General features: G+C 37.6%; 1 protein-coding gene across 1 annotated transcript in view; it reads left to right on the plus strand.

The window, feature by feature from the left end:
- The first annotated feature begins 641 nt into the window (after nucleotides 1–641).
- anos1b (anosmin 1b) overlaps nucleotides 642–21,892 on the plus strand; it is a 45,550-nt gene continuing 24,299 nt past the window's right edge. The window contains exons 1-2 of the mRNA XM_014980311.2: nucleotides 642–931; nucleotides 15,562–15,609. Coding sequence (XP_014835797.2) covers nucleotides 755–931; nucleotides 15,562–15,609 — 225 coding nt within the window. The 5' untranslated portion in view covers nucleotides 642–754. The remainder of the gene's footprint in view (nucleotides 932–15,561; nucleotides 15,610–21,892) is intronic.

Consider the following 21,892-nt stretch of genomic DNA (forward strand, 5'->3'; position numbering starts at 1 on the left):
CAAAGATGATAGCCAAACTCTTAACCTGAGTAATGGAGAGACAGATGAGTTGCTGATGTTTGGGGTGAAATTGGATGCATGGATTTGATCCAAATGAGGACATTTTCTGTTTATCACTGTTGGGTTTGAGAAAGCTACATGAAAACCAGGCTTTGACTTCTTGTAAACAGTCTCAGAGGCCAGGGAGGCACAGGAGGTTTCAGTGGAAAAGTAGGGCATCATTAGCATAGAAGTGGGAATTAATTATTCAGATAGCTATTATCAGAAACAATAACCACACTGGAACTTGAATCAATAGTTTATGTAATTCTATTATCAGTTCAGCTGTAGCTTTATGTTGACACAGGACGACATATTTCCCCAGCTGCTAATGCAGCTTCTGCAATTAGTAGTGATAGTGATGCGTTCACTGTGACCTCCAAGGATGGAGAAGAAAATACTTCAAATTCCTGATGAGGAACAAGGAAGAAAAGTGATGTAAAAAAGGCAGCATGTTTGCATAGTAACTGAAGAGAGTATAGTCTTAAGTCACAATGATGATGGTAATCAGGATAATAGGGACTGAGAACATTAGAGATCCGCGTGGCGGTGGTGGGAGTGTCCGCGAGCTGGGTACAGCCGCTCCACTCCCTGCTCGCGCTCAGATGCTTGCATTCTTAACTCACACGAGAACACACACTGGCACGAGAGGGAGACGACCGTCGTTTCAACATTTATACATACATTTGTTTTGGTTGTATTTTCTCACGCTGTGATGTCAGTTGCTCGAGCCGTGCTGGTGTTGCTCTGCGTGGTGCTGACTGTGGCACGTGCCCGCAGGAGTTCTCCGGAGCCGGATGATGTTCAGGAGAAAGTCAACAGTGCCAGATGTACGTCCAGGTGTCTGAGTCTGCACATGACGCAGCTAACGGCAGCCTTCAGACATATTCAGGTAAATACTTCCGTTGTGTCTAGCGCCCTTTGAGCAAATCGCCTGGAACAAATAGCTGAGAACTGTTCTAAAATGAGAACAAGCTGTTTATTATTACATACTAAAATTATGGGGCAAAAGTGCGCAAACAAGCTATTCTTTTATGGTTTATGTCAAATTACATGCAGTGCTTTGCAAAAAAAGTTCTTACTGTTTACATTTTGCCACGTTTGAATGAGAAGCATCAATATATGTTTCTTTTTTCGTGCTCTACTTTTTCACAAAGTAGAGCATAGCTGTGAAGTGGAACAATAAGTATGCATTATTGTATTTAATTCACATTAATCTGAAAAGTTTTAAGTGTGTATTCAACCCCCTGAAATCTAGTACCCCAAATAAATTGGTTGTGTGAAATCTACAGAGATTTGTTTGAAAACATTAGCAAACAGACAGCATTATTATAAGAAAGCAACACACCACTAAAGTTCAGAATAAACTTGTGGAGAAATATAATCCAGATTACATTAAATATATAATAAAGGTACAGTATTATATTGTACCTGAAGCTTTGGGCATCCAATATTATAACATTATAGCATGGTGGCTCTGGAGGTGCTGCGGACATCAACAACCCAGCTGGGAGATTCTGTTTACTGGGTTTTTTTTGTCGGGTGCTTCAAAATATATATATATTTTTTCTGATAGCCATTGTTGAAACAGAGCCATGGGAAATTCCACTTGCAGTTTCACATAAACCATGTTGGGAACAAAGGAACCACGAGGAAGAAGTGGAGGAAAATTACCTCTGCATATCACCCTGAACACTACAAGTGAAGCATGGCGGTAGCGGCGTCATACTATTAGTCAGTAGGTGCCTGAAACTTTTTGGGAAGATGGGAGTAGGAGAAATAACAGACTACCCAGGAAGAAACCCTTTCTAGGTTGTAGGAAAGCAATTTAGCAACTTATTTCAAAGCATATTCATGTGTTAGAATGGTCTAGTCCAAGACCAGATTTAAATACAGTTGAGAATCTGTGTGAAGACTCAAAAACTGATGCTTTCCATCCAACTTGACTAAACTTAATCTATTTGGCAGAGATAAATACGATTTTTAGTGAATATCCAGAACAGACTACTGAGTCAGGGGGCAAGTTTACATAATTCAAATTGTACATTTTAGATTTATTTGTTAAAAAAAATTAATGCAACTTCTGAAAACCATGTAACATTGTCCTTCTTCTTCACAATTGTGCACAATTTTATGTTGAGCTGTAGAATCTAGTCACCATAAAATACAATGTTTGCTCTCAGATTCTGTAATTCCAAAAGGGATACAAATAATTTTTGCAAGGTACTTTACCTCTGTTATATCCTTAACTAACAGCATATAGATGCTGGATTTCTTGTCTAAATTAATGTAGTACACTGAAAATAGCAAGAGTCTTGTTCTTGATATATTCAAGTCGCTTAATATCAGCTTTGTTTACCTGAATACTGTTGTAATATATATATTTTTAAATGCATTTTATTTTTGTTTTACTTGCATTAGACCAGAGAGAATGTATTTCAATAGCCTCCTTCCCCTATATATTCTGGACATGCTGAAGTACAGGTGCCTTTGTCTTCTCAAAGGCAAAATGCAACAGCAGAGAACTGGTTTGTAAAAGTGGAGACAGAAAAACCCAAACTGGTTCAAGAGTGTATTTAACTAAATGTTGTCACATATAATAAAAACAGCAGAGATGTGAAAATCAAATGGCCAGCGAATGCAATCTGCCAATTATTTTAATTGATTAGTTTTAATCAATGAGTAGCTGGTAAGCGAAATCAGATTTATTTATTTTTTTTCAGTCTGTTGAATGAATACATATGGTGTTTTCAATTTTCTTTTAAATGAGAATCTTAAGGTTTGAGCAACATGCTTCAAAGAGGGAGATATGCAAATGTCACTTTTTTGAGCTTTATAAGGTTAACCATGGTTATGTGAGTGTTACTTTTAATGTTTGATAAATTCATGAATTTCCAGTGGCTTAACACCTGTTCCATTTGGCCATGCCCATTTTTTTATTTCATTGAACAAAAACATATCCATAGTGCCTGAATTTTGAGTTTTTGAGTAAGTTTAGGCCTCTAAAGCGAATAATTTATCAAGAAGAAATCCTACAAAAACAATACCTGGGAGTAGTGATGGATTCTGACCTGAACCTTCAGAGCCACATTAAGACAGTCACAAAGTCGGCCTTCTATCACCTGAAGAACATCTCCAGGATTAGAGTGCGGGTTTTGATGTCTTCAATGTTTTTGATGTTTTTAATGTTTTTATCTGATGTTTTAATGTTTTTATCTTTTCTTTTTATCTATTTATTAATTTCTTTTTATTTCTCTTTCTCACTGTTTCCGAGAAGTTAGAGTCCTTGTCAAACGGCGTTTTGACTAAAGTCCGAAAGGTTAGAGTCCATGTCAAACAGCGTTTTGACTAAAGTCCGAAAGGTTAGAGTCCTTGTCAAACGGCGTTTTGACTAAAGTCCGAAAGGTTAGAGTCCTTGTCAAACAGCGTTTTGACTAAAGTCTGAGAGGTTAGAGTCCTTGTCAAACGGCGTTTTGACTAAAGTCCGAAAGGTTAGAGTCCATGTCAAACAGCGTTTTGACTAAAGTCTGAGAGGTTAGAGTCCATGTCAAACGGCGTTTTGACTAAAGTCCGAGAGGTTAGAGTCCTTGTCAAACGGCTTTTTGACTAAAGTCCAAAGGGTTGGAGTCCCAGTTGATGGCGTCTCAACTAAAGTTATACAGCTTTTTATTTCTCTTTCTCACTGTTTACGTTTTAATGATGTTTTTTAAATCTCTTTCTCACATACTGTTTTTATTTTAATTATGTAAAGCACTTTGAAATGCCTTGCTGCTTAAATGTGCTATACAAATAAAATTTGATTGATTGATTGAATGGACCTTCACATGTTTAGGCCTAAAAATGTGAATAATTTAGAATCAATTATGACTGGTCAAATCTGAAAGATAACTGGAAATTGGTATTGCTGAACAAAAGTGTAACTGGTGCATCTCAAAAACACAGTGATCATAAAGTAGAATTGTTGTCAAAGATCATATTTCCTTGTTTAAGTAAATCATTAGCATTATTTATGTGCCTCAGTGAGCCACAAGCCTAAGCAAGATTCATCTTCTATTGTAGGATTTTTACTGGGTTAGTGTACACACATTATGTTATTCAATGTTTTTTTGATACAGCATCAGTAAATTAGTTTTTTTTATGCAGAGTGAAAAATGGTAAGTCCAGCACTTGACCTAAATAATTCATCAGACAAAGATTGCATTGTTGTTTTAAACAGTGTTTACACCTGGAAATGTGGGCCAACCATTTCAGTGTTGCATAGATCAATGGCTGGACTTACTGGGGCAAAGAAACACCTGAAATATGTTTGCTCGTTACTTGTTAATTGTTCACAAAATTGCTCATCTGACAGAAAATTGTTGGCCCGTGTTCTGTGGGCCTTTGAAGTGAGGAATGTTAGATTAACAGGGACATTAGGACGTTACCAAGTTTGAAAAGCCACTTATCGTTAACGGCTTCAACATGTGCATAGTGTGTAGTGGGTGGGAAAGTCATTAACCACAGAGTTCAGTCCCAGTGGCTCTGAGGTGTATAGAAGAGACTGTGTGCATGCGTGTGTGAGTGTGTGTGTTGGTCTGCATATGTTCATGTGTAAAAACCGAGGTTGGGTCTGGTCCTCATCCTCCCAGAGTAGACTCCAACACCTGCGTACTGGGTAGTGGGGGTGGCCCCTGGATGCCTTTGTACCATTGAGATCAGTGTGTGTGTGTGTGCATTGCTGTATATGTGTGGTTGGGTTTCTGGGACAGAGGTGTGAGAAAGGGAGTATTTGGTCTGAAGATTATGGAGTGCAGTTGTCAAATAGGCAACATCACACTCCAGCGATGAGAACAAAACATGCAGAGGTTGTGGCAAACAGATAAATCACCCTCTGGGGTTTTGTTTTACAATTTTTTTTTTGCAAAGTTTTGGACTTTGGTCTGAACTTATGAGGTCTTTTCTTCTTAGTCATTTTCTAACTTTGCAAAAATGCATGCTCTTTGGACAGAAAAAGTATTTTTGTACAGAGAAAAATATTGCACAAATAATGGTTTCTTTTTACTCATCACTTTACGTTCATATAAGGCTTTAAAAACAGCTGTTTTAATGGCAAATAAAGATTAGGATAAAAGGTTAAAATAATTTTAATCATTCCTTAGCTGATTATGCCTACATAATGTTTCACTTATAGTTTTTATAAACAAGGTGCATGCCAATTTTTAATACATTTGACAAGTTTGTTCCAAAATGATTCAAAAAGCTAAACTCAGTTGCACCAAAAAGTATTCAACAAGCCCTAGTAGTTGAACCCAAAAAGAACAACCTCTTGTAATAACTGCTACAGTCACAAAAGGATTAAACCCCTTAATGGTACATCTTTGGTGATTAATATAGTAAAGAACCTTGTCTAAAGTTTTGAGGATCTTAGAATCAACTTTTCTATGTTTTTGGATCAATAGTGATAAATGTGTTTGATCTGAGGCCTAGAGCCCTTCAGGCTTTAGTCCATAAATTCCTGTGGAAAATGAAATACCAGTGACTGCTTTCATCAGCTCTTGCTACAGGTGTTTTGCACCTGTCATTTTGATCACCTCCCTCTGGCTACATATAACTGAAATCCGCAAATACTTGAGACTCCCTCTAAAACTGTGCATAAGTGCCTATTTTAATCTTTTAAACAGCTAATATATCTTTATATGCACAGTGGAAACTGTCTTCTTGACACTACCACAGAAGTCAACATCCACTGTCTTCCATATATTTGCTCTTGGCCTGTGCAGCCAATAAATGACAGGGAAATTGAATGGCGCCCTTGGATTGGCTGTGTGGTAAACGGTAGCCCGTAGCGTCATGTCTGTGGATTTCATCGTTCCATGCTGCATTTTCTTTTGAATATTTTGGACATGCTCAATGAAAAATCAGTCATTTTCCACTGAACTATCCATTGACTTTTAAATTGTATGTTGCATGTATTTATGTCATTTTTGATTTTGTCTGTGTCATTCTTTTTCTTGATTAATTTAATTAATTTATTATGCTGCCATTGAGAAGTGCCAAACTGTTTCTGTCATTGTTTTTTTAGACAGTGACAAAAAAGGCGATTCAGTAACATTTTCCAGAATATTTCAGAAATAGGTGAATCGACAAAGACGAACCATCTTTGTAGATGGCCACTCACACTGAGCCAGGTTCTGATGGAGGATTTTTCCTTTAATACATTCATGCTCAGTATGAGGGATTCCTGCAAATTGAATTGAATCGAAATTCTGTATATGAACTACATCTGTTTGCATTTTAAAGTTAATCATGGCTACCTAAATAAACTAAACTGAAGGGAATTGAATGGATATTATATAAGCTTGGGTTGCCATAAAATAAAAAATACAGCCAACCACCAGTTACAATCCATTAAGAAAACAGAAAATAAAATTATTTTATCAAAAGACAGACCACCTAAAGGGAATCGGAGTGGCTGTCTCTGAGTCATTATGGGGTGGGGAGAGGCAATCAAATACTTGTGTAGATCTGTAACCAGACGAAAATCTCCTCAGCCACATCACGGAGAACATCATCATTCTTTGCTGCATTTATAGGGCAATTTGGATTGCACACACTGTGATGGATGTGTAAGAGTGATTCTGTGTTAAAACAGGAAAAAAACAACTTCTCTTTTGATTACAACTCCAGCAGTTGTACCATCAGTAAGGGCAACCATCTGTACTCCTCCTCTGTCATCACACTGTGATACAAACACATACACACATCGCTTCCTCTGGCTTCCTGTGGGTGAACTGTGTTTTTGGCTCATTCTCCCCATCAGTTTGTGTGTGGCAAGCGTGGAGCCACTAGAATGTGAATCACCAGTTTTCTATTTACACCTCTTTCTGCTGCGTCTCTGGGTTTTCCACTAGTTTCCCTCGTATGGAGTAATAGCGTAATTATAGTTCTTTCATGTGCGACAGAGTGCACATGCGTGCATGTTAGGATGCTGTCATATTCCCAAATTCTTCCTTGATGTAAACTTCTAAGAATAAGGGGGGGAAAATCCTGCCTTAGTTGTACAGCTGGGATTTTTTTGTGCATACACGAGGTCAGAGTCATGGTTTTGGAAAAAGTCTGGATGGACTTTGATTTAAGTGTTTTCTTAGTCTCAAACATCTATCTGCCTGTCTATCCATCCACTCATCCATTGTTTCTTCAGGCTCTGTAAATTAATTTGTTGTAAACTGTTTTGTCTCTGCTTTTAAAATGACTGAAAACTTTGGGATGCAAACTGAAAGTAAACAATTCTGACATAAACAAAGTGTTTAAATATGCACAAGTACAGCATGATTTCTTGTTGGTGAAAAAAGTGTTAAAACTCACAGTGTACAGTGGACCCCTGCCTACTTGCTGTTCAGTATTCGTAAATTTACCTTCTCATGTTTTTTTTCTGTGGTATGTAACTCAAAAGTATTCACAGAAAATTTGCTTGTTTGTGGAGTTTTTGACCGGGAATATTTAAAACATTCGAAAGAAAATGCAGCTTTGGAAACTGTAAAACCCAGATCCAAATGCTAACTTACACCCTACTGGTCGGAGTTTACAAGCAGCCAATCCAGATGCACACTTAACTTTTCTTGCTACTGATTGGCTCTACCCTCAAGACGGGAAATAAAGAAGACCTTGGATGCTGGGTTCTGCCATAGTGTTTCCATTGTGTGTTATTATGCATATAAAGGTATATTTGAACTATAACAGGCATTTTTTAAAGGTTTTACTGGCTCTAGTGGCCTTTATTTGACAGTGGGTAATGAGAGAAGGGGAAGACATGTGGCAAAGGTCGCCTGGCCAGGAATCAAACCTGTGATGGCCACGTCGAGGACTAAGGCCTCCAAATGTGAGTTGTGCTTAACCCCTGCGCCACCACAGCACATTTCTAAGAATTTTCACAGCGAGTCTCAAGTATTTGCAGATTTCAGCTGTTCGCTGTTGCTAGTGATCTCTAATTTCCTGTGAAAACCGGGGTCCACTGCAGTTGGGATTTTGTTATAATTGCAATAAATGCCACAAAATATTGAGTTCAGTTATAAGTCCATAATATTACCCATCCCTATTCATGTGGCTGTGGTGTTGATGGCCCAATGGTTTGAGGTTCAAGTCATTGAAGTAGTTTGTGTTTTTGTGCATTCATGTGGGTGCATTCATATATCCTATGTGCTCTGCGGTAGGTAACACTAATCAGTCCAGAGGCTAGGCATGCTGGGAAAACAGCTAAAGACAACCTCTAGGTCAGGTTGCAAGGGGGCAGATAAGGAGACAGAAGCAGGTAGACAAACTTGGTCAAGCGTGAAGATGTCCAAAGGAAAGTAAAGACGGTGGAGCAGGCAGGTGTTTCAGACATACTTGAGGACAGACATCCTGACAAATAGATTCACAGACCAGAGAGGTTGACTGATATGTGTGCAGACAGCAAGCACAGAGACAGGCATAGGGGTGAGTGATGGCAGCCAGCAAAGGTCTGTGTGATTCATTTTAAAGATAAAGTCCATGCAGCTTTGTGATTGCCCTGTCATTTGATCAGTAGAGCAGGACCAGGGATAGATTAGTAGATTTTGCTCTTATTAGAAACCAAGGAAAGAAACTCCAAGGCAGGGATGGGAAAACACACAGCTTTGTTTGTGACTGGCAGACAATAACACTAATTTTTGTTTTGATTAATGTGTCCTCCAATTTTTTCACTAATCCAAAATATCTTCCAGAAAAAAACAGTTTTGACATTTCATTGTATAAAGCTTGACCAGAAGTTTTTTGTTCACACCTGGCTTGTTTGATAGTAATCCATTGCTGCATCTGCCATTGTTTTGAAATAGCTGCAAACCGTCATCACAAAGGCTAGAGCTAAACTCGCTGACTCTAAGACACACACACACACGGACCTCCCTTTCCCCCCACACGCAGACTGCAGTGAGGGCACCCTCTGTACACACAGCACAAATTGCTATAAGTTTTGCTTAAAATTTAAGAAAAATAAAAGATGAAATCATCAAAAATTGTGTTTCTGCAGGCCTAATGAAAAGACTTTCTTATTTTCTCAAAACAGGAATGCCTCCTTACATGGGAAACTACTTTTGTCATTGATATTTTGTGATTGCTTCTTGGTACAAAATTAAGTTTAGGTTACCACTAAAGCATTGTAGTGTCATGTTAACAATTGTCATGTTAGCATTGTCAATTATATTTTTTGTAGAAAACTAATCTTGCTTTGTGGAAGTGTCCAAATTTAAAGATTTATGTTTAATATTTACTAGAAAGGGCTTTACTTATACTATACATTCAATATTTCAAATCAACTTTAACCTTTGGTATTAAATCAACAAGTACACTGGACCACAGCCTATTTGCAGTGCAGTCTAGGATTTTTCTTTTATGGCCTTCTGACCACGTTATGACCAAATAACGTGGTGCCTCAAGACAACAATAAAAGCTGGTGAATTAACTTTTGTCTCTGCGTCACAGAAGATTGAAAGTTGCTGTTGTTGTCTCTTGTATTTTGTAATTTTCTTTGGTAACCGTGTTTGTGGTAAGGGAATTTCAGGATGCAGAGTGAAGCTGTGTTTTGGACAATTGGTCCCTTTTACTGTGATTCTTTCCTACAAATGTTTCCACAATGTTAAACAACACCATTATACTGTTGCTAATTGTAACCCACAGACAGAGTGAAAAATGGAAAGATGGACAAACCACTTTGCAGTAATATGTGCTACTCATAGGATGTGGAGCACCACAGTGCTATCTTTGACACATAGCACTAAAACACTTGCATAAACTAATTAACTAGTCTCCTAACCGGAATGCTGACTTATAAATGTGATATTTTTGGGAAAGACAGTGTATATTTTGCTGGGTGGAAGTTAGTCATAATCCGTCACACAAACAAATAAGACGCACCGTAGCTGTGTCCTTCTGGTCATCTGGGTGTGATTAGCAGGAGTAATGCATCATGTTAAATAGGCTTTCTACTGCACCTCACCACAATTACACACACAAATAGACACACACACTCTCTTTTTGTTGTTGCATCTGGAAGAAGTGTAATTTATGTCTGACTCCGTCTTTCAAACAGCGATGGGGGTTTGCAGCTGTGCGCGTGTACGGTTCTCTCTGTGTGGTGTTTGTGTCATTGGATAAAATCAAGTTGTTTTTCCTCTAGAATGATTGCTGTTGACTGGGCAGCCTGAGATCCATGTGGAAGCCCTTTAGTGTAAATGCTTCTGACTCAGTTGGTCATCTTGGATTCTGAAGACTCTTGTGACAGATTTCTCTAGTGGATCTCAGACCTAAAAGTGTGTTTTTAGGAATAAACTCCAAACCATCATCAAAATGCAAAGGCTGTTTTGCCAGGTTTTGTTCTGTTACACCCTTTATCCTTTGATAAATGACTTTGAAAAGTGAAAGCTATTACATATATGGAAATTGTTTTCCCTCAGTACCAACCTCTGTATCGGCTAATGTCACAAATTTTTTAACATATTGGTATAAAAAGTAATACTTTATACATTGAAAATGTGTAGGGCTAAAACATCACATTGTCATGGTCAATATAGTGAGTTATCAGTCAATTTAATAATTTTAAAACAAACATTTTCTTAAAATTGTTCCTAAAATGCACAGTCGGTGATCTCAAAAAGCAAGCCAATAATTAAGTGTGAGAACATGGACGGTCTTTTGTGCAGAAGAAATATACTAATCAGTCATGCCCATGTAACTTGGATTAAGTCCCATTGCTGGACCTCAGTATTATTACAATTGGTGGAAGATGTAATTAAAAACAGTTAACAAGAACAGGAGTCGAGCCTTGAGTTATTATTGCTAGGTTACATAATGAGGGAGATGCAGCTGTGCCTGGCAGTATGTGAGGAAAGTGATCATTCCAGACATCTATGTAACCATAACAAGTGCTACTGCTTCATTTTTATTCTTTATTACACATCTTTCTATTCTGTTCCTGCTTTTTGTAGTCCTTTCTTCTTGGGTAATGATAGCTTAAAGGAACCTGCTATAATAGAGTCAAATTGTTTGTGTTCACGCTTCAATTAGCCTGGTAAAAATCGGCCCCATGTCCTACCCTTTGCTTCGGACAGATGGTCTGGACTTTCAGCTATTAAGAAACAATTCCTTCCTGGAGACTTGGGACTCTGCCAAGGTTTTAAATTTTACCCTATCACTAGTGTTTGCCTACGATGCATGTAATGCGCCAATTCAATGCTATGCAGCTTACTGGAAATTGCCTGTGCTGTAAACAACCATCCTCCACTGCGAGGAGAAAAGTGTCAAATCGAATTAATGTTAACTCATTATTTGGAAGGGTGACCAAAACATTGCAGAAAATCAATGTCATTGTTAAAATGTCTTCTTCTGCTTACTAATTGGCCTGGTTGAAGTTCTACGAGAGGGATCCAAGTCAATGGGAGAAAGCCCAGACTGAGCTGTGAAGTGAGATTTGAATCCAGGAGGATAACATAAGAAGGCATAGCTTACTATGGACTGCAGGTGGCTAGCATATGTTCTCCTGACTGAGTTCTGTTTGGTTTATCCAAGCAAAAGCAGAATAATGCATTTTTTTGTATTTATCAAAAGATAGAGGCCTGCCTCCATATATACAATGCTTTCTGTCGTTGTGTAGCTTCTTTTTCAGCTTTACTTGACACAGACTCGTAAGTTGTATTTTCAATAAATAATTGTGACATAATAAGAGTTGAAAAAGTGAGTGGAGATGTACATGGTGCTCAAGTGTCAATATAATTATTAAGCTAAAGAAGGTAGCTTTCGAAGGAGTCCTAGCATCAAACTTTATTGGAAAATAAACAAATCATGTGTGTAGCACTGAAATGCAATGGTTTTTAACAGATAAACTCAAATTAATCATATTTCGCAACAAAAAGAACAGGTCCATGAATGGGATACCTCCAGAGAAGGAAGCTCACATATAGCTTAACCATTGACTTATTATCGTAATATAGCAGAATAACAAAATATATATAGTATTCTTTTTCACTGCCATTAGCCTCTATTTATTGCTGCCATAACTAATATTTATTGTATTTTTTTCCTTAGCCACCCTCTTCCCAATCTTCCTTTTCTTTTGCTCCCAGACTTTTTCCAACATGTGCAGCTGTTTTGCCACAGACAGATGAGATGGCTGAAAACGTTGCTTTGACCACTGTCTAATAGCAAAAAGGCAGACAGATCTATCTAAACTACTCTAATTGTTTCTGACAGCAAATGTGTACCATGAAATTGACTTGTGATGAATGCATATAACTGCACATCCATTTGTACAGGCTGAGGCTTGGTGACTGATACTGAATTTGTGAATGGCAAGAAAACAAGAAAAGGAAAGAGAGCGTGAATAGAATAGGAAAGATGGAGACTTCAGTCCAGCAGCTTTAGGCCTGTTCTGTGAAAATCTGGAGATGTTTAGTAACCTTTTACAATGTCCTTAGTTTTTTTTACTGCACCCCTCCCAGCTGATCATTGCAATCACCATCAAGTCCTTCCCTGTCATTTTTGATAGATTTGACAGAAATGTGGGAAGTTAGACGGTCCAAATAAAAGACAGGAGTGACAGAGTGACCAAAAGAGAATATTCTGGATGAGAAGCAACAGGATAAAGTTTAGGGAATGTGTTCCATGCGTTTGTGTAACTCAGATTTTGTTACTGCTGTTTCTCCATCCATCTCCTAGTTGATGAATGTTCATCCCACCCTGATCAGGGACCTCAGACCGAGACAGAACAGAACGATACAGCAAAGATAACAGTAGGTTTGGAGAAATATTAGGCTCTCTTTTCATGAGAGGAAATAGGTTTATGACAAACATGTTTTACAGTCCGTCAGAGAAGTCCAGCCTCCATCCACTTAAGAAATTAGGATTGAAATGAAATAGGATTATAGTTCTCTGCCATTAAATTACTTTCCAGAGATAATCAAGAGTTGTTGGAGGACTGTTAGTTTACACACACCAGAGTTCAAGTGATATCTTTATTTTGGTTTACATTAGATTATTTTCTCTACCAGTTAACTTTGAAGATTAAATATACAGACTACATAAACATGTCATGGGTTGTGCCTCTGTACTTATTTTAGCACCTGTCAATAAAGTGTGCCTAGTCGATTTGCCAGGTAGAAGGACAATGGGAAAAATAGCTTATGAAATATTTTTTAGACAGAATTCGTCAGCGGCCAGGTTTTTTCAGAATGTAGATATTTACAGCAAAATTAATGTATGAATTTGGACTGGCTGTGTACATAATTTAACTAAGCATGAAAATACCTCAAAATCAGGACCAGCATGTAAGAGTAATTGGAGTCAGAAAGTCTCTTCTGGAAATGGCAACAAAGTTTTTCCTGGATTTTTAATGCACAAGGATTAATAGCAATTAAGATGAATATATCTTCCAAGGCATGTCAGCATGGAGTTATGCAAAAGTTTAGAACTGTATTTAAAGAAGTGAAACCTGGCACTTCAAAACCATAGCAGGCAGAGACAGAGGTCAGTTTCAAGGCATCAGATGTAAAATCAAATTTCTTAAGTTATTTTTAATATGTACACAGCATTTTCATAACAACTGAACATAGTTACTTTATGGCACCATAAAATGAGACTATGTGCATGGAAAATAATATTCCTCTGCATGCTCAAAAAATTTAGTGACATCATTTAGCCCTATGCAGATCTGCATAATATTGTGCTGGACAGTTGGGTTTGAATTGGTGCTCTGCAGTATGAAAAGCTGATAATGTTTGTAAATGGTTTAATTATCTTTTGTTGTTACACTACCACTTTGAAGTCAGAGAGAAACTCTGTTGTTTTTGCCACTTTTAAATTAAAGCCATTGGCTTAGGATGTGTAACATCCCCTGTAATTTTCTCAATAACATAGCAAATACTTATAAAACCCATTAATCATCCATACCTATTTATCCTGGTGCTTATCTCCAGCGGTCATTGAGCGAGAAGTGGAGTACACCCTGGACAGGTTTCCAGTCCATCTGAGGGCAAAATAGAACAAATAACGTTGCACGCACACACTCGTATATCTAAGGACAATTTTTGGAGATGCCAGTAAACCCGACAGTCATGTTTTTGGACTGACGGAGGAAGCCAGAGTACACTTCATGGAAGAACATGCAACTCCTTCCAGAAAGGCCTCAGGATCTTCTTGCAAAGCAAAAGTGCTACCAACTGCATCACTGTGTCGCCATAATTATAATTATAAAGCCAGTAATCTTAATTTTAAATACATCTTAGAAACCTTTTGAGTCATTCTGTAATTCTCTAAATATCTGAAAACCTTGACCAAGTTAGTCACTTTAACTGAATTAAGTTTTTTAAAAAACTATGTATGTGTTGAATACTGATGGTTAAAGTCTTAATTCACCATGTTATGAAAACCCTTAACCCCTAGTGGGTTTCTTTTCACCTTAGTGCTGATCCCCTGGCAATTACCCCCTAATCACCCTAATCATATAGTGAGCACAAAGGCCAATTAAAGAGGAAAACACTGAGTAGGATCTAGGTGGGTGTATCTCTGTGTGCGGTAAAAGATTGGTTTAGTCTAAATACAGCTCACTCGGGAGAGGGTTTAAGAGTTGTTAAAGCAGCTTATCCTACACACACGCATAGACACAATTACTGGGGACTCACAAATCTCAAGGTGCACAGACGTGACAACAGGCAGGCATACACACACCTATTCTAATAGCTGTTTTGTTGTTGCATAGCAGCAAAGTAATTTTGTTGATAAAGACAGAGCAATTCAAAGATAACAGTAGCACTTTCAACACCAATGAGTGTTTCAACAAAGGAAGTTTCCTTAAAACGTGGTTAGAAAGAACTAATGCTAAAGAATACGGTTGACTGACGTCTAATTAAATAAAAGATTATGGGTACTTTCAATTAAAATTGTGATTAATATAGTCTGTTTTGTGGGTATCTAGGCTCTTCAGTGGATTCAAGAATCTTTAATGCATTCATTCTTTGTCACTCATTTATCAGAAATATTGCATTTTTTGACAATTGTTTGTCTGGAGTTATCAAAGTAAGGAGAATTCAGGAATTTATATTGGTCTGATGTGATGTGTGATCTTTATTTCTCTCCATGTGGCTTTTATTTTACGTCTCAGTCACAGTGGTTAAAGTGTTCATGTTTACTGGTGCTTTTGAGTCACTTCCCACTTGACTTTCTGCACATGCACCTCATGTCTCACCATGTGACGCGGTCCAGCCACCTCAGCAGCCACAACCATAATGTGTTAGATCTTTTTTTTCCACATAGAAGATAATTAGATAAACAGCTGAAAGGTGACTATGTTGCAGGTTTTTCTCTGCTTGTGTAATTCTTTTCAACAATCTTTTATGTACAACATTTTGCTTTTGGTCTACTTACATATGAAATGGAAGTCTCTTGTGAATAGGTTACACGTAGGGAGTGTAAATCAAAGGATTTGTCTGTCTAAATGTTTTCTCTTAAGCCTTTTTTTCCCTTCTCTGTCTCTTCCAGAATATCCAAGTTCTGGATTGGTGTGAAAACCACAGACGCTGCGCTCAGGTAAATAAACTTAAGTTGCTATTTACTTTACTTACTTGGACACCTTAAAAAAATACAAAGGGTGTCCAAAACGCTGGAGAAAAGCAACTGGAAAAGCTGCAGTGAAACATTATGAAGCCCCTTAAAAATACACAATAACATCTTTCAAACACTAAGCATTTTAGACTTCTAAATACACATAAAACTAACTTTCCGTATCACTAAAAGATGATCTCTTAAAATCTCTGAATTATTACATTCTTACAAATTCACAAATAAATCTTATAAATCACAGTGTTTTTTTCTTTTGCCAAACTCAGAAAAATTTAGTTGAATATTTGCAAATCATCGTTTGGATTTCAGATCTTTCTTAAGTGTACAGCTAAAGTCTGTAAAGTCTTAAAGTCTGTTAATCTCACTGAATATTGCTTCTACTTTAAAAATTATGCCTTGGTATTGTAGTTTAAACAATTAATCTTCATAGATCAAGAGTTCAAGTCAAATATAGTAATTAAAAACAGTCCAACATGTTGAGAAAATTTTATTTTTAATTGAAATTTGGGATTGAGTTTTAGCTGAAACTGACTGCTCAAAACCCTTTGCATACAAATATGTTATGAATTACATTTTTATGTAGAGCAAAGTGGCCTTTTGAACTTCCTGTTGAGGTTGAGACATAATCTAAAACCTTTACCCCACATGGAAACACCTGAGTTGTATTTTACTTCTGAAAATATTTTGAAGCTTTGGTACAAATTCAGATGACAGGTCAGTGAAGAAAAGTGTACAGGCATGCACAGTGAAACCTGCTCTGCATGTATTTCAGTAGTCCGTGTACGTATTTATATTTGGGTCAGCGTGGGTTAATGTCAACATCAGCCAACCTCCACCAACAAACCGTCAGGGGATACCGCACTGAGCAAAACATCAGACTTCTACTTTTAACTACACCTACCCCCTGCTGCCTCAAACAAAAAGACAAATCAGTGCAGCTCCTTTGAGCTTAAACTAACATCTGCTCCCTAGTTTTCTTATTCTTTCAGACTCAAATCTAGCTGTTTGGACTTAAGCACAAATAAAGCCAATGTCCAACAACACTTTCCCAAACCTATCTGTCAGAGATCATGACACCGCTCGGACATGTGCGCTTTCTTATGTCTCAATTGCAAGATTGTTAATTTTTACTGTCTAACAGTCTGTTGAAAGTGGATACAGCCCAATTTGTAAAAGTCATCCTGGTAGGCCAACCAAAATAAATTATAACAGGAAAGCACACATCCAAGTCCTCAACCATAATTGCTTAGATTAATCAAAAGAATGAAATGTACAACAGAGGGTGTCCAACTGTGTTTAATGCTCTCAGAGTGTATTTGCTTAACTGGGAATGTTGAAGAAGTCTGGAGAATGCTGTTTATTTTTTTTAATTATGTTCCTGGAGATGATTGTTTGAAAGAAAAAAAAAGCTTTATTGTGTTTACCACTTGTTCAGGTAAATGTGCAAAAGAAAATGGACAGTCATGTTGAAGAGAAAGGACACCCACTGTCAGTTCTAGAATTTCAACCGACGTGTGCCTTGAATAACATTCTAGAATTTTAACAAAACAAGTTTATACCTCATAAACTTGTTTAGATTTTGCATTATAACAACCAAAAAATACAGTGTCCTTATTTACTTGTTTTCTTAGATGGAAGAACACAAAATCATGCATAATTGTCCAATGGGAGGAAAAGAATACTGGCAGGACAACTGTTAGTTGTGCACAAATGTAACTTTTATGAAAGATTGTCAAAAAGAGCAACAATGCTCAAAGAATGCCTGAAGAAGCTTGACACACACTCTAGGTTAACAATTGCAGGTGCAAGTCTCTATCTGTTTGCACATCTAGAGATTGAAATATTTGGCCCTTTTTGCACAAAACTTAAAGTTCAGCCAGACTGGATAGTGAAAAATTAGGCCTGTGCTTTGATTGAACAACTCTAACACTTGAATAGCCTTTTACCTAAACCATTCGATTCTAGCTCTAGCTGTATGTTTAAGGTTTCCATCCTGCTGGACAGTGACCCTCTGCCTCAGTCTGAAGCTTTGTTTTTGGATCCTGCAAAAGGTTTTCTTCCACAATCTTTCTGAATTTAGCTCCATCTCATGTTCTTCACATGCTTTTCTCAGCATGATCCATTGATTACATACATTCAAACAGCAAGACTTTCTAATGTCTTATGTGCGTTTATCATAAATCTCTGTATTTTGTTTTTGATTTAAGGTTTCTAACTTACAGTAAATAACATTCAATTTTATGTGTGCGTCTGAACTGCATCAGTCCAACCCAGTGAAAGAGATAACAGTGTAAAACGTTGTTGTGTCTTTATAAAGCAACTTTGTAGTTGTAAGCAATCCAGACTGACAAAATGCAACTTTATTTGAGGCTGAGTCCCCTTTCATCATCACATAAACTCCTTTGGCCAAATACGGTGCTTAAAAGAGTTTGACATTCGAAACTTTTAACAGAACAATGCTGGGAGTCGTAAAGATAGTTTCCCCTCAGCTCCTTTTGGGTCCGTATGAAAACTTGGGGCAGTTTTTTCTCACAGAGTTTGAGAACATGTAGAATATGCTGAGTGTACTCTGAGGTATTTTTAGACTTAATTTAATCTGAGTTAGATTTTGTAAGTTCTATCTATTTTTGTGGGAAGCCTAAATCCTGCAATCTTATGCTGCTGTACAGCGACATAAAAAACATGTTGAAAAGTATAAAACACCTTTTTGTAAATGTTTTAACTGTTACAGTAATCTCAGTCTCTTTGGCATGTTGGATAGAGTTGCAAATCGATTAACTGTATCTATTTTCTTCTTTTATAGCTAAGAATTTTACCTAAGTTTTATTTTCTGAAAATCGCCATCTCAGTGGAAACAGAACAGCAAACAGAAAAAGAAGAAGGAATGAATTAAATGACATGACAGATAAACATGAGTGTGAAGCTTTATATTCATATTTTCCTTTGTTTCATCGGTTTCTCTGTATTGTAGATGCACAAACTGAGCAGATGTTGCGCTAACACATCTGGTTTGTGTCACATCATCAGTGTACTGCTTCTCTCACTCTCTCTCTCTCTGCTTCTCTCCTGGGAAAACACATGTGAGCTCACAAAAATGAAACTGCAGCTCTGTTTCAATTCTCCATCCATCCATCTCCTCTGTCTTTTATCTCTTTCTCCTTTTCACTTTGCAGATCACACGCACGCCCAGAGTGGATTTAGTAATCTTTACCAGGTGTGTAAGACAGCAGGATGTACAACAGCATACAGAGCAGAAGTATTAAGTCACTGAGCATCTCTCTCATGTCATCCTCTCTTTAGCATTTCATCCTCAAAGCCCATGTAGAAATTTGCTTCAGTTTTAATCAGCATAGGTATACTTCTTTGTTTTTAGTTTGTCTGTACAACTGAAACTGACTAAAGCTAATGTGCATCATATGGCAGCAAAACTTTGATAGAGGATCATTTTAATATCCAACTTTATTTTGGTTTTTCCCATTGTTCTATCCAATCATTACGCTCAAGTTGAAAATCCTTTCCAATTGTGCATTATCTTCCTCAGTACATAATCATTTGCATATTTACTCACAACTATGCAAAAAAATGTAACAGATTTTTGAAGGATTTTTTACATGTTTCTAAAGCCTGAAGCGTACGTTACTGTGTGCATTATGTGAGTAAATATCAGTTTAGTTTTAGAACTCAAAACTTTTAGACAAGAAGCTCCCAGTGTTGGAGTTTAAATTCCCTGTTGAGGTTGTGAGTATTAAGGTGCTCTTCAGAAATTAAACCACACAACAAAAATGATATGCCATCCGTACATATATTTTTAAAATGTTTTTTTTTTTTTAATCCAAGAGAGGCAGTTCATTGCATAATCATGTTGCTAACTGAACATAGCATTTTTCTTACATGTCAGTAATTTTTCTCCATAACTGGTTCAAAAACTTTTAAAATTTAAGTCCATATTGGGACATGGTATGTGTATGGACTATACAAAATCTTTATGTCGGCGTCTTTTAACAGCAGTACATTTGTTGTTGGTTTTACATTTAATGTATTTACTCATCTGGATGTACATCAAGCCAAGGGTAAAAATCAACTGTATGGGAACAAATCATATGATAACACCTGTAGGCTGTCGGAGGAGTCTCTCTGACCAGAGGGGGTATTATAATGTTCAATGGATCATCTATTTCTAAACAACTCCAAAGTAATTTAAAATTTGTTCATGTTCAAAGGTTGGTATTAGTCTATTGAAAAAAATTATAAAACAACAAAACATTGAGCATTTTCAAATGGTTGGGTTGTTCTATCCTTTATTAATTGAAAAAAATCTAACCAAATCTCCAGTCAGTTAATACTCGCTACATCTTTTGATAGGCATTTTATTTCTGCAGTTGCTTTTGGGACATGTGCTAGGCTTTCATGGAGCTTTAACTTTCTCACAATATGGTTGTGCTTAAACACGTAAATAAACAGAACAACCTTTGAGGTAAAGTTCAAGAAATTTTCACCAGATGAAGAAAATATAAACTCTATTTGAAGATAACCTAAAAACACAGACATACGCTTTTTCAGGTTGTATTCACTTAGCTAGTGAATACAACCTTTTAGGGATTGAACACATCTGGCGGCTGTCTTTCTTTTACCCTCTCTCCCTCCTCCCATTTTCCATGGACCTGTTTCACTGTTTGTCTTTCATCTCCCTCTCCTTTTCAACTGACACTCACTTTTCCATCCACTCCAAACCCACCATTTCGCTCCCCCTACTCCCATTTCCTTTCCTCCCTGTTTCAGATTGTGGCTGTCATCCCTCTATTGTGGCAGGTGAAGCCATAAAATAGCAGGAGACATGAGAGGAGGGCCGAGTGCCATGGTGTGATTAATTATAACAGAGATATGCAAGGAGCTCCTGTGCAAATTGTACACACATAGTGGCTCGGACAGTCATTAATCTAGGTCCTGTTGTTTTATGTCTTGCTGTGTTAAACAGTAACATTGTCAACCTTTGACCTTAACTGTGTCTACCGAACTCGCTTTCACACACATAACTCATTGTGTCGCATTCAGGTTCAACACTGACTGCTTGTCTCTCAGCACCTCTTCCACAATTGCAGTGTGTTTGATTTTTAATGATTTATTACATACAAGTGATATTTAAGTGTATAAGGTTTGCACCTCCTTGAAACCACAAATATTTTCAGGTCACCTCACCTTCAACTTCTCACCTCTTCTGTTTTACAAGTTTTCTTTAGTTTCATCACTGTTTTTTTTATTTTATTTTAAAAGAAAAATCAAACCAGATATTTTTTCTGGGATATTTTAGAATCGGAGACTGTGGCATAACTCTCATGCTGCATTCAAACCAAACATGATTTGGATGTCTGGGGTGTCTGGTTTACATAAAGGTTTTATGTGGACGTGCGTCTAGGGTGCGTAATAAAAACACGAGGCATATTTCGTGCGTCTAGAACTGCACGTTGGAAGTGTTTTGAGTGTTTGACACTCATCGAGTGCATTCAACACTGCCGACACATCTGAATTTTTCCATCTGGATGCAGAGCGTCATTCAATCAGAGAGACTCCGCTTCATGACAAAGATGGTTGAAGTTGGTGTCCTGCCAAAAGAGGTAGGAACTGATGCGGGTTAACAGGTCCTCAAATTTGGCTCTCGCTGAAAACGACCCTCATGAGCATGCAGCTAGGTGGTGAAGGTCAGTAAATAACTGAAAGCCAGTTATATACTCTCAATATTTCATCTGGCATTGTATGAAGAGAACAGGAGAGGCGAAATAAGCCAAAAATCAAGAGGCTCCTCCCACCAGGCATCATTTGATGGGCCTGTAGAGCAAAATTTCAAGCATCTGACTTGAGGCCTTGGATGCGGTTTTGATGCTCAGAATGCGTTTGGTCTGATCACAGCATCATCCATTCATTTGGTCTGTACACGTATGTCCTACAACCACGGGAGCAGGTGTCCATCTCTAGAGGTCAAGAGGTGTTGAGCTTTAGTTTTCTTTTGGATATACTCTTTAGGCCTTGTCAAATTCTTTTCAGTTCTCTGTAAATGGACTGAACTTATATAGCACTTTTTCCCCAATCATTTTGACCACTCAAGGCGCTTTGCGCTAGAGCAGGGGTGTCCAAGGTCGGTCCTCAAGGGCCGGCATCCTGCATGTTTCGTTCTCTCCCTAGGGGTTGTAACAACCTCCTCATCAAGTCAGTGTTCTGCTTAGGCCTCAAACGAGTCATCATTTGATGCAGGTGT

This window comes from Poecilia mexicana, unplaced genomic scaffold (assembly GCF_051168715.1).
Source record: "Poecilia mexicana isolate PSO_F unplaced genomic scaffold, ASM5116871v1 scaffold_8, whole genome shotgun sequence".
Lineage (NCBI taxonomy): Eukaryota > Metazoa > Chordata > Actinopteri > Cyprinodontiformes > Poeciliidae > Poecilia > Poecilia mexicana.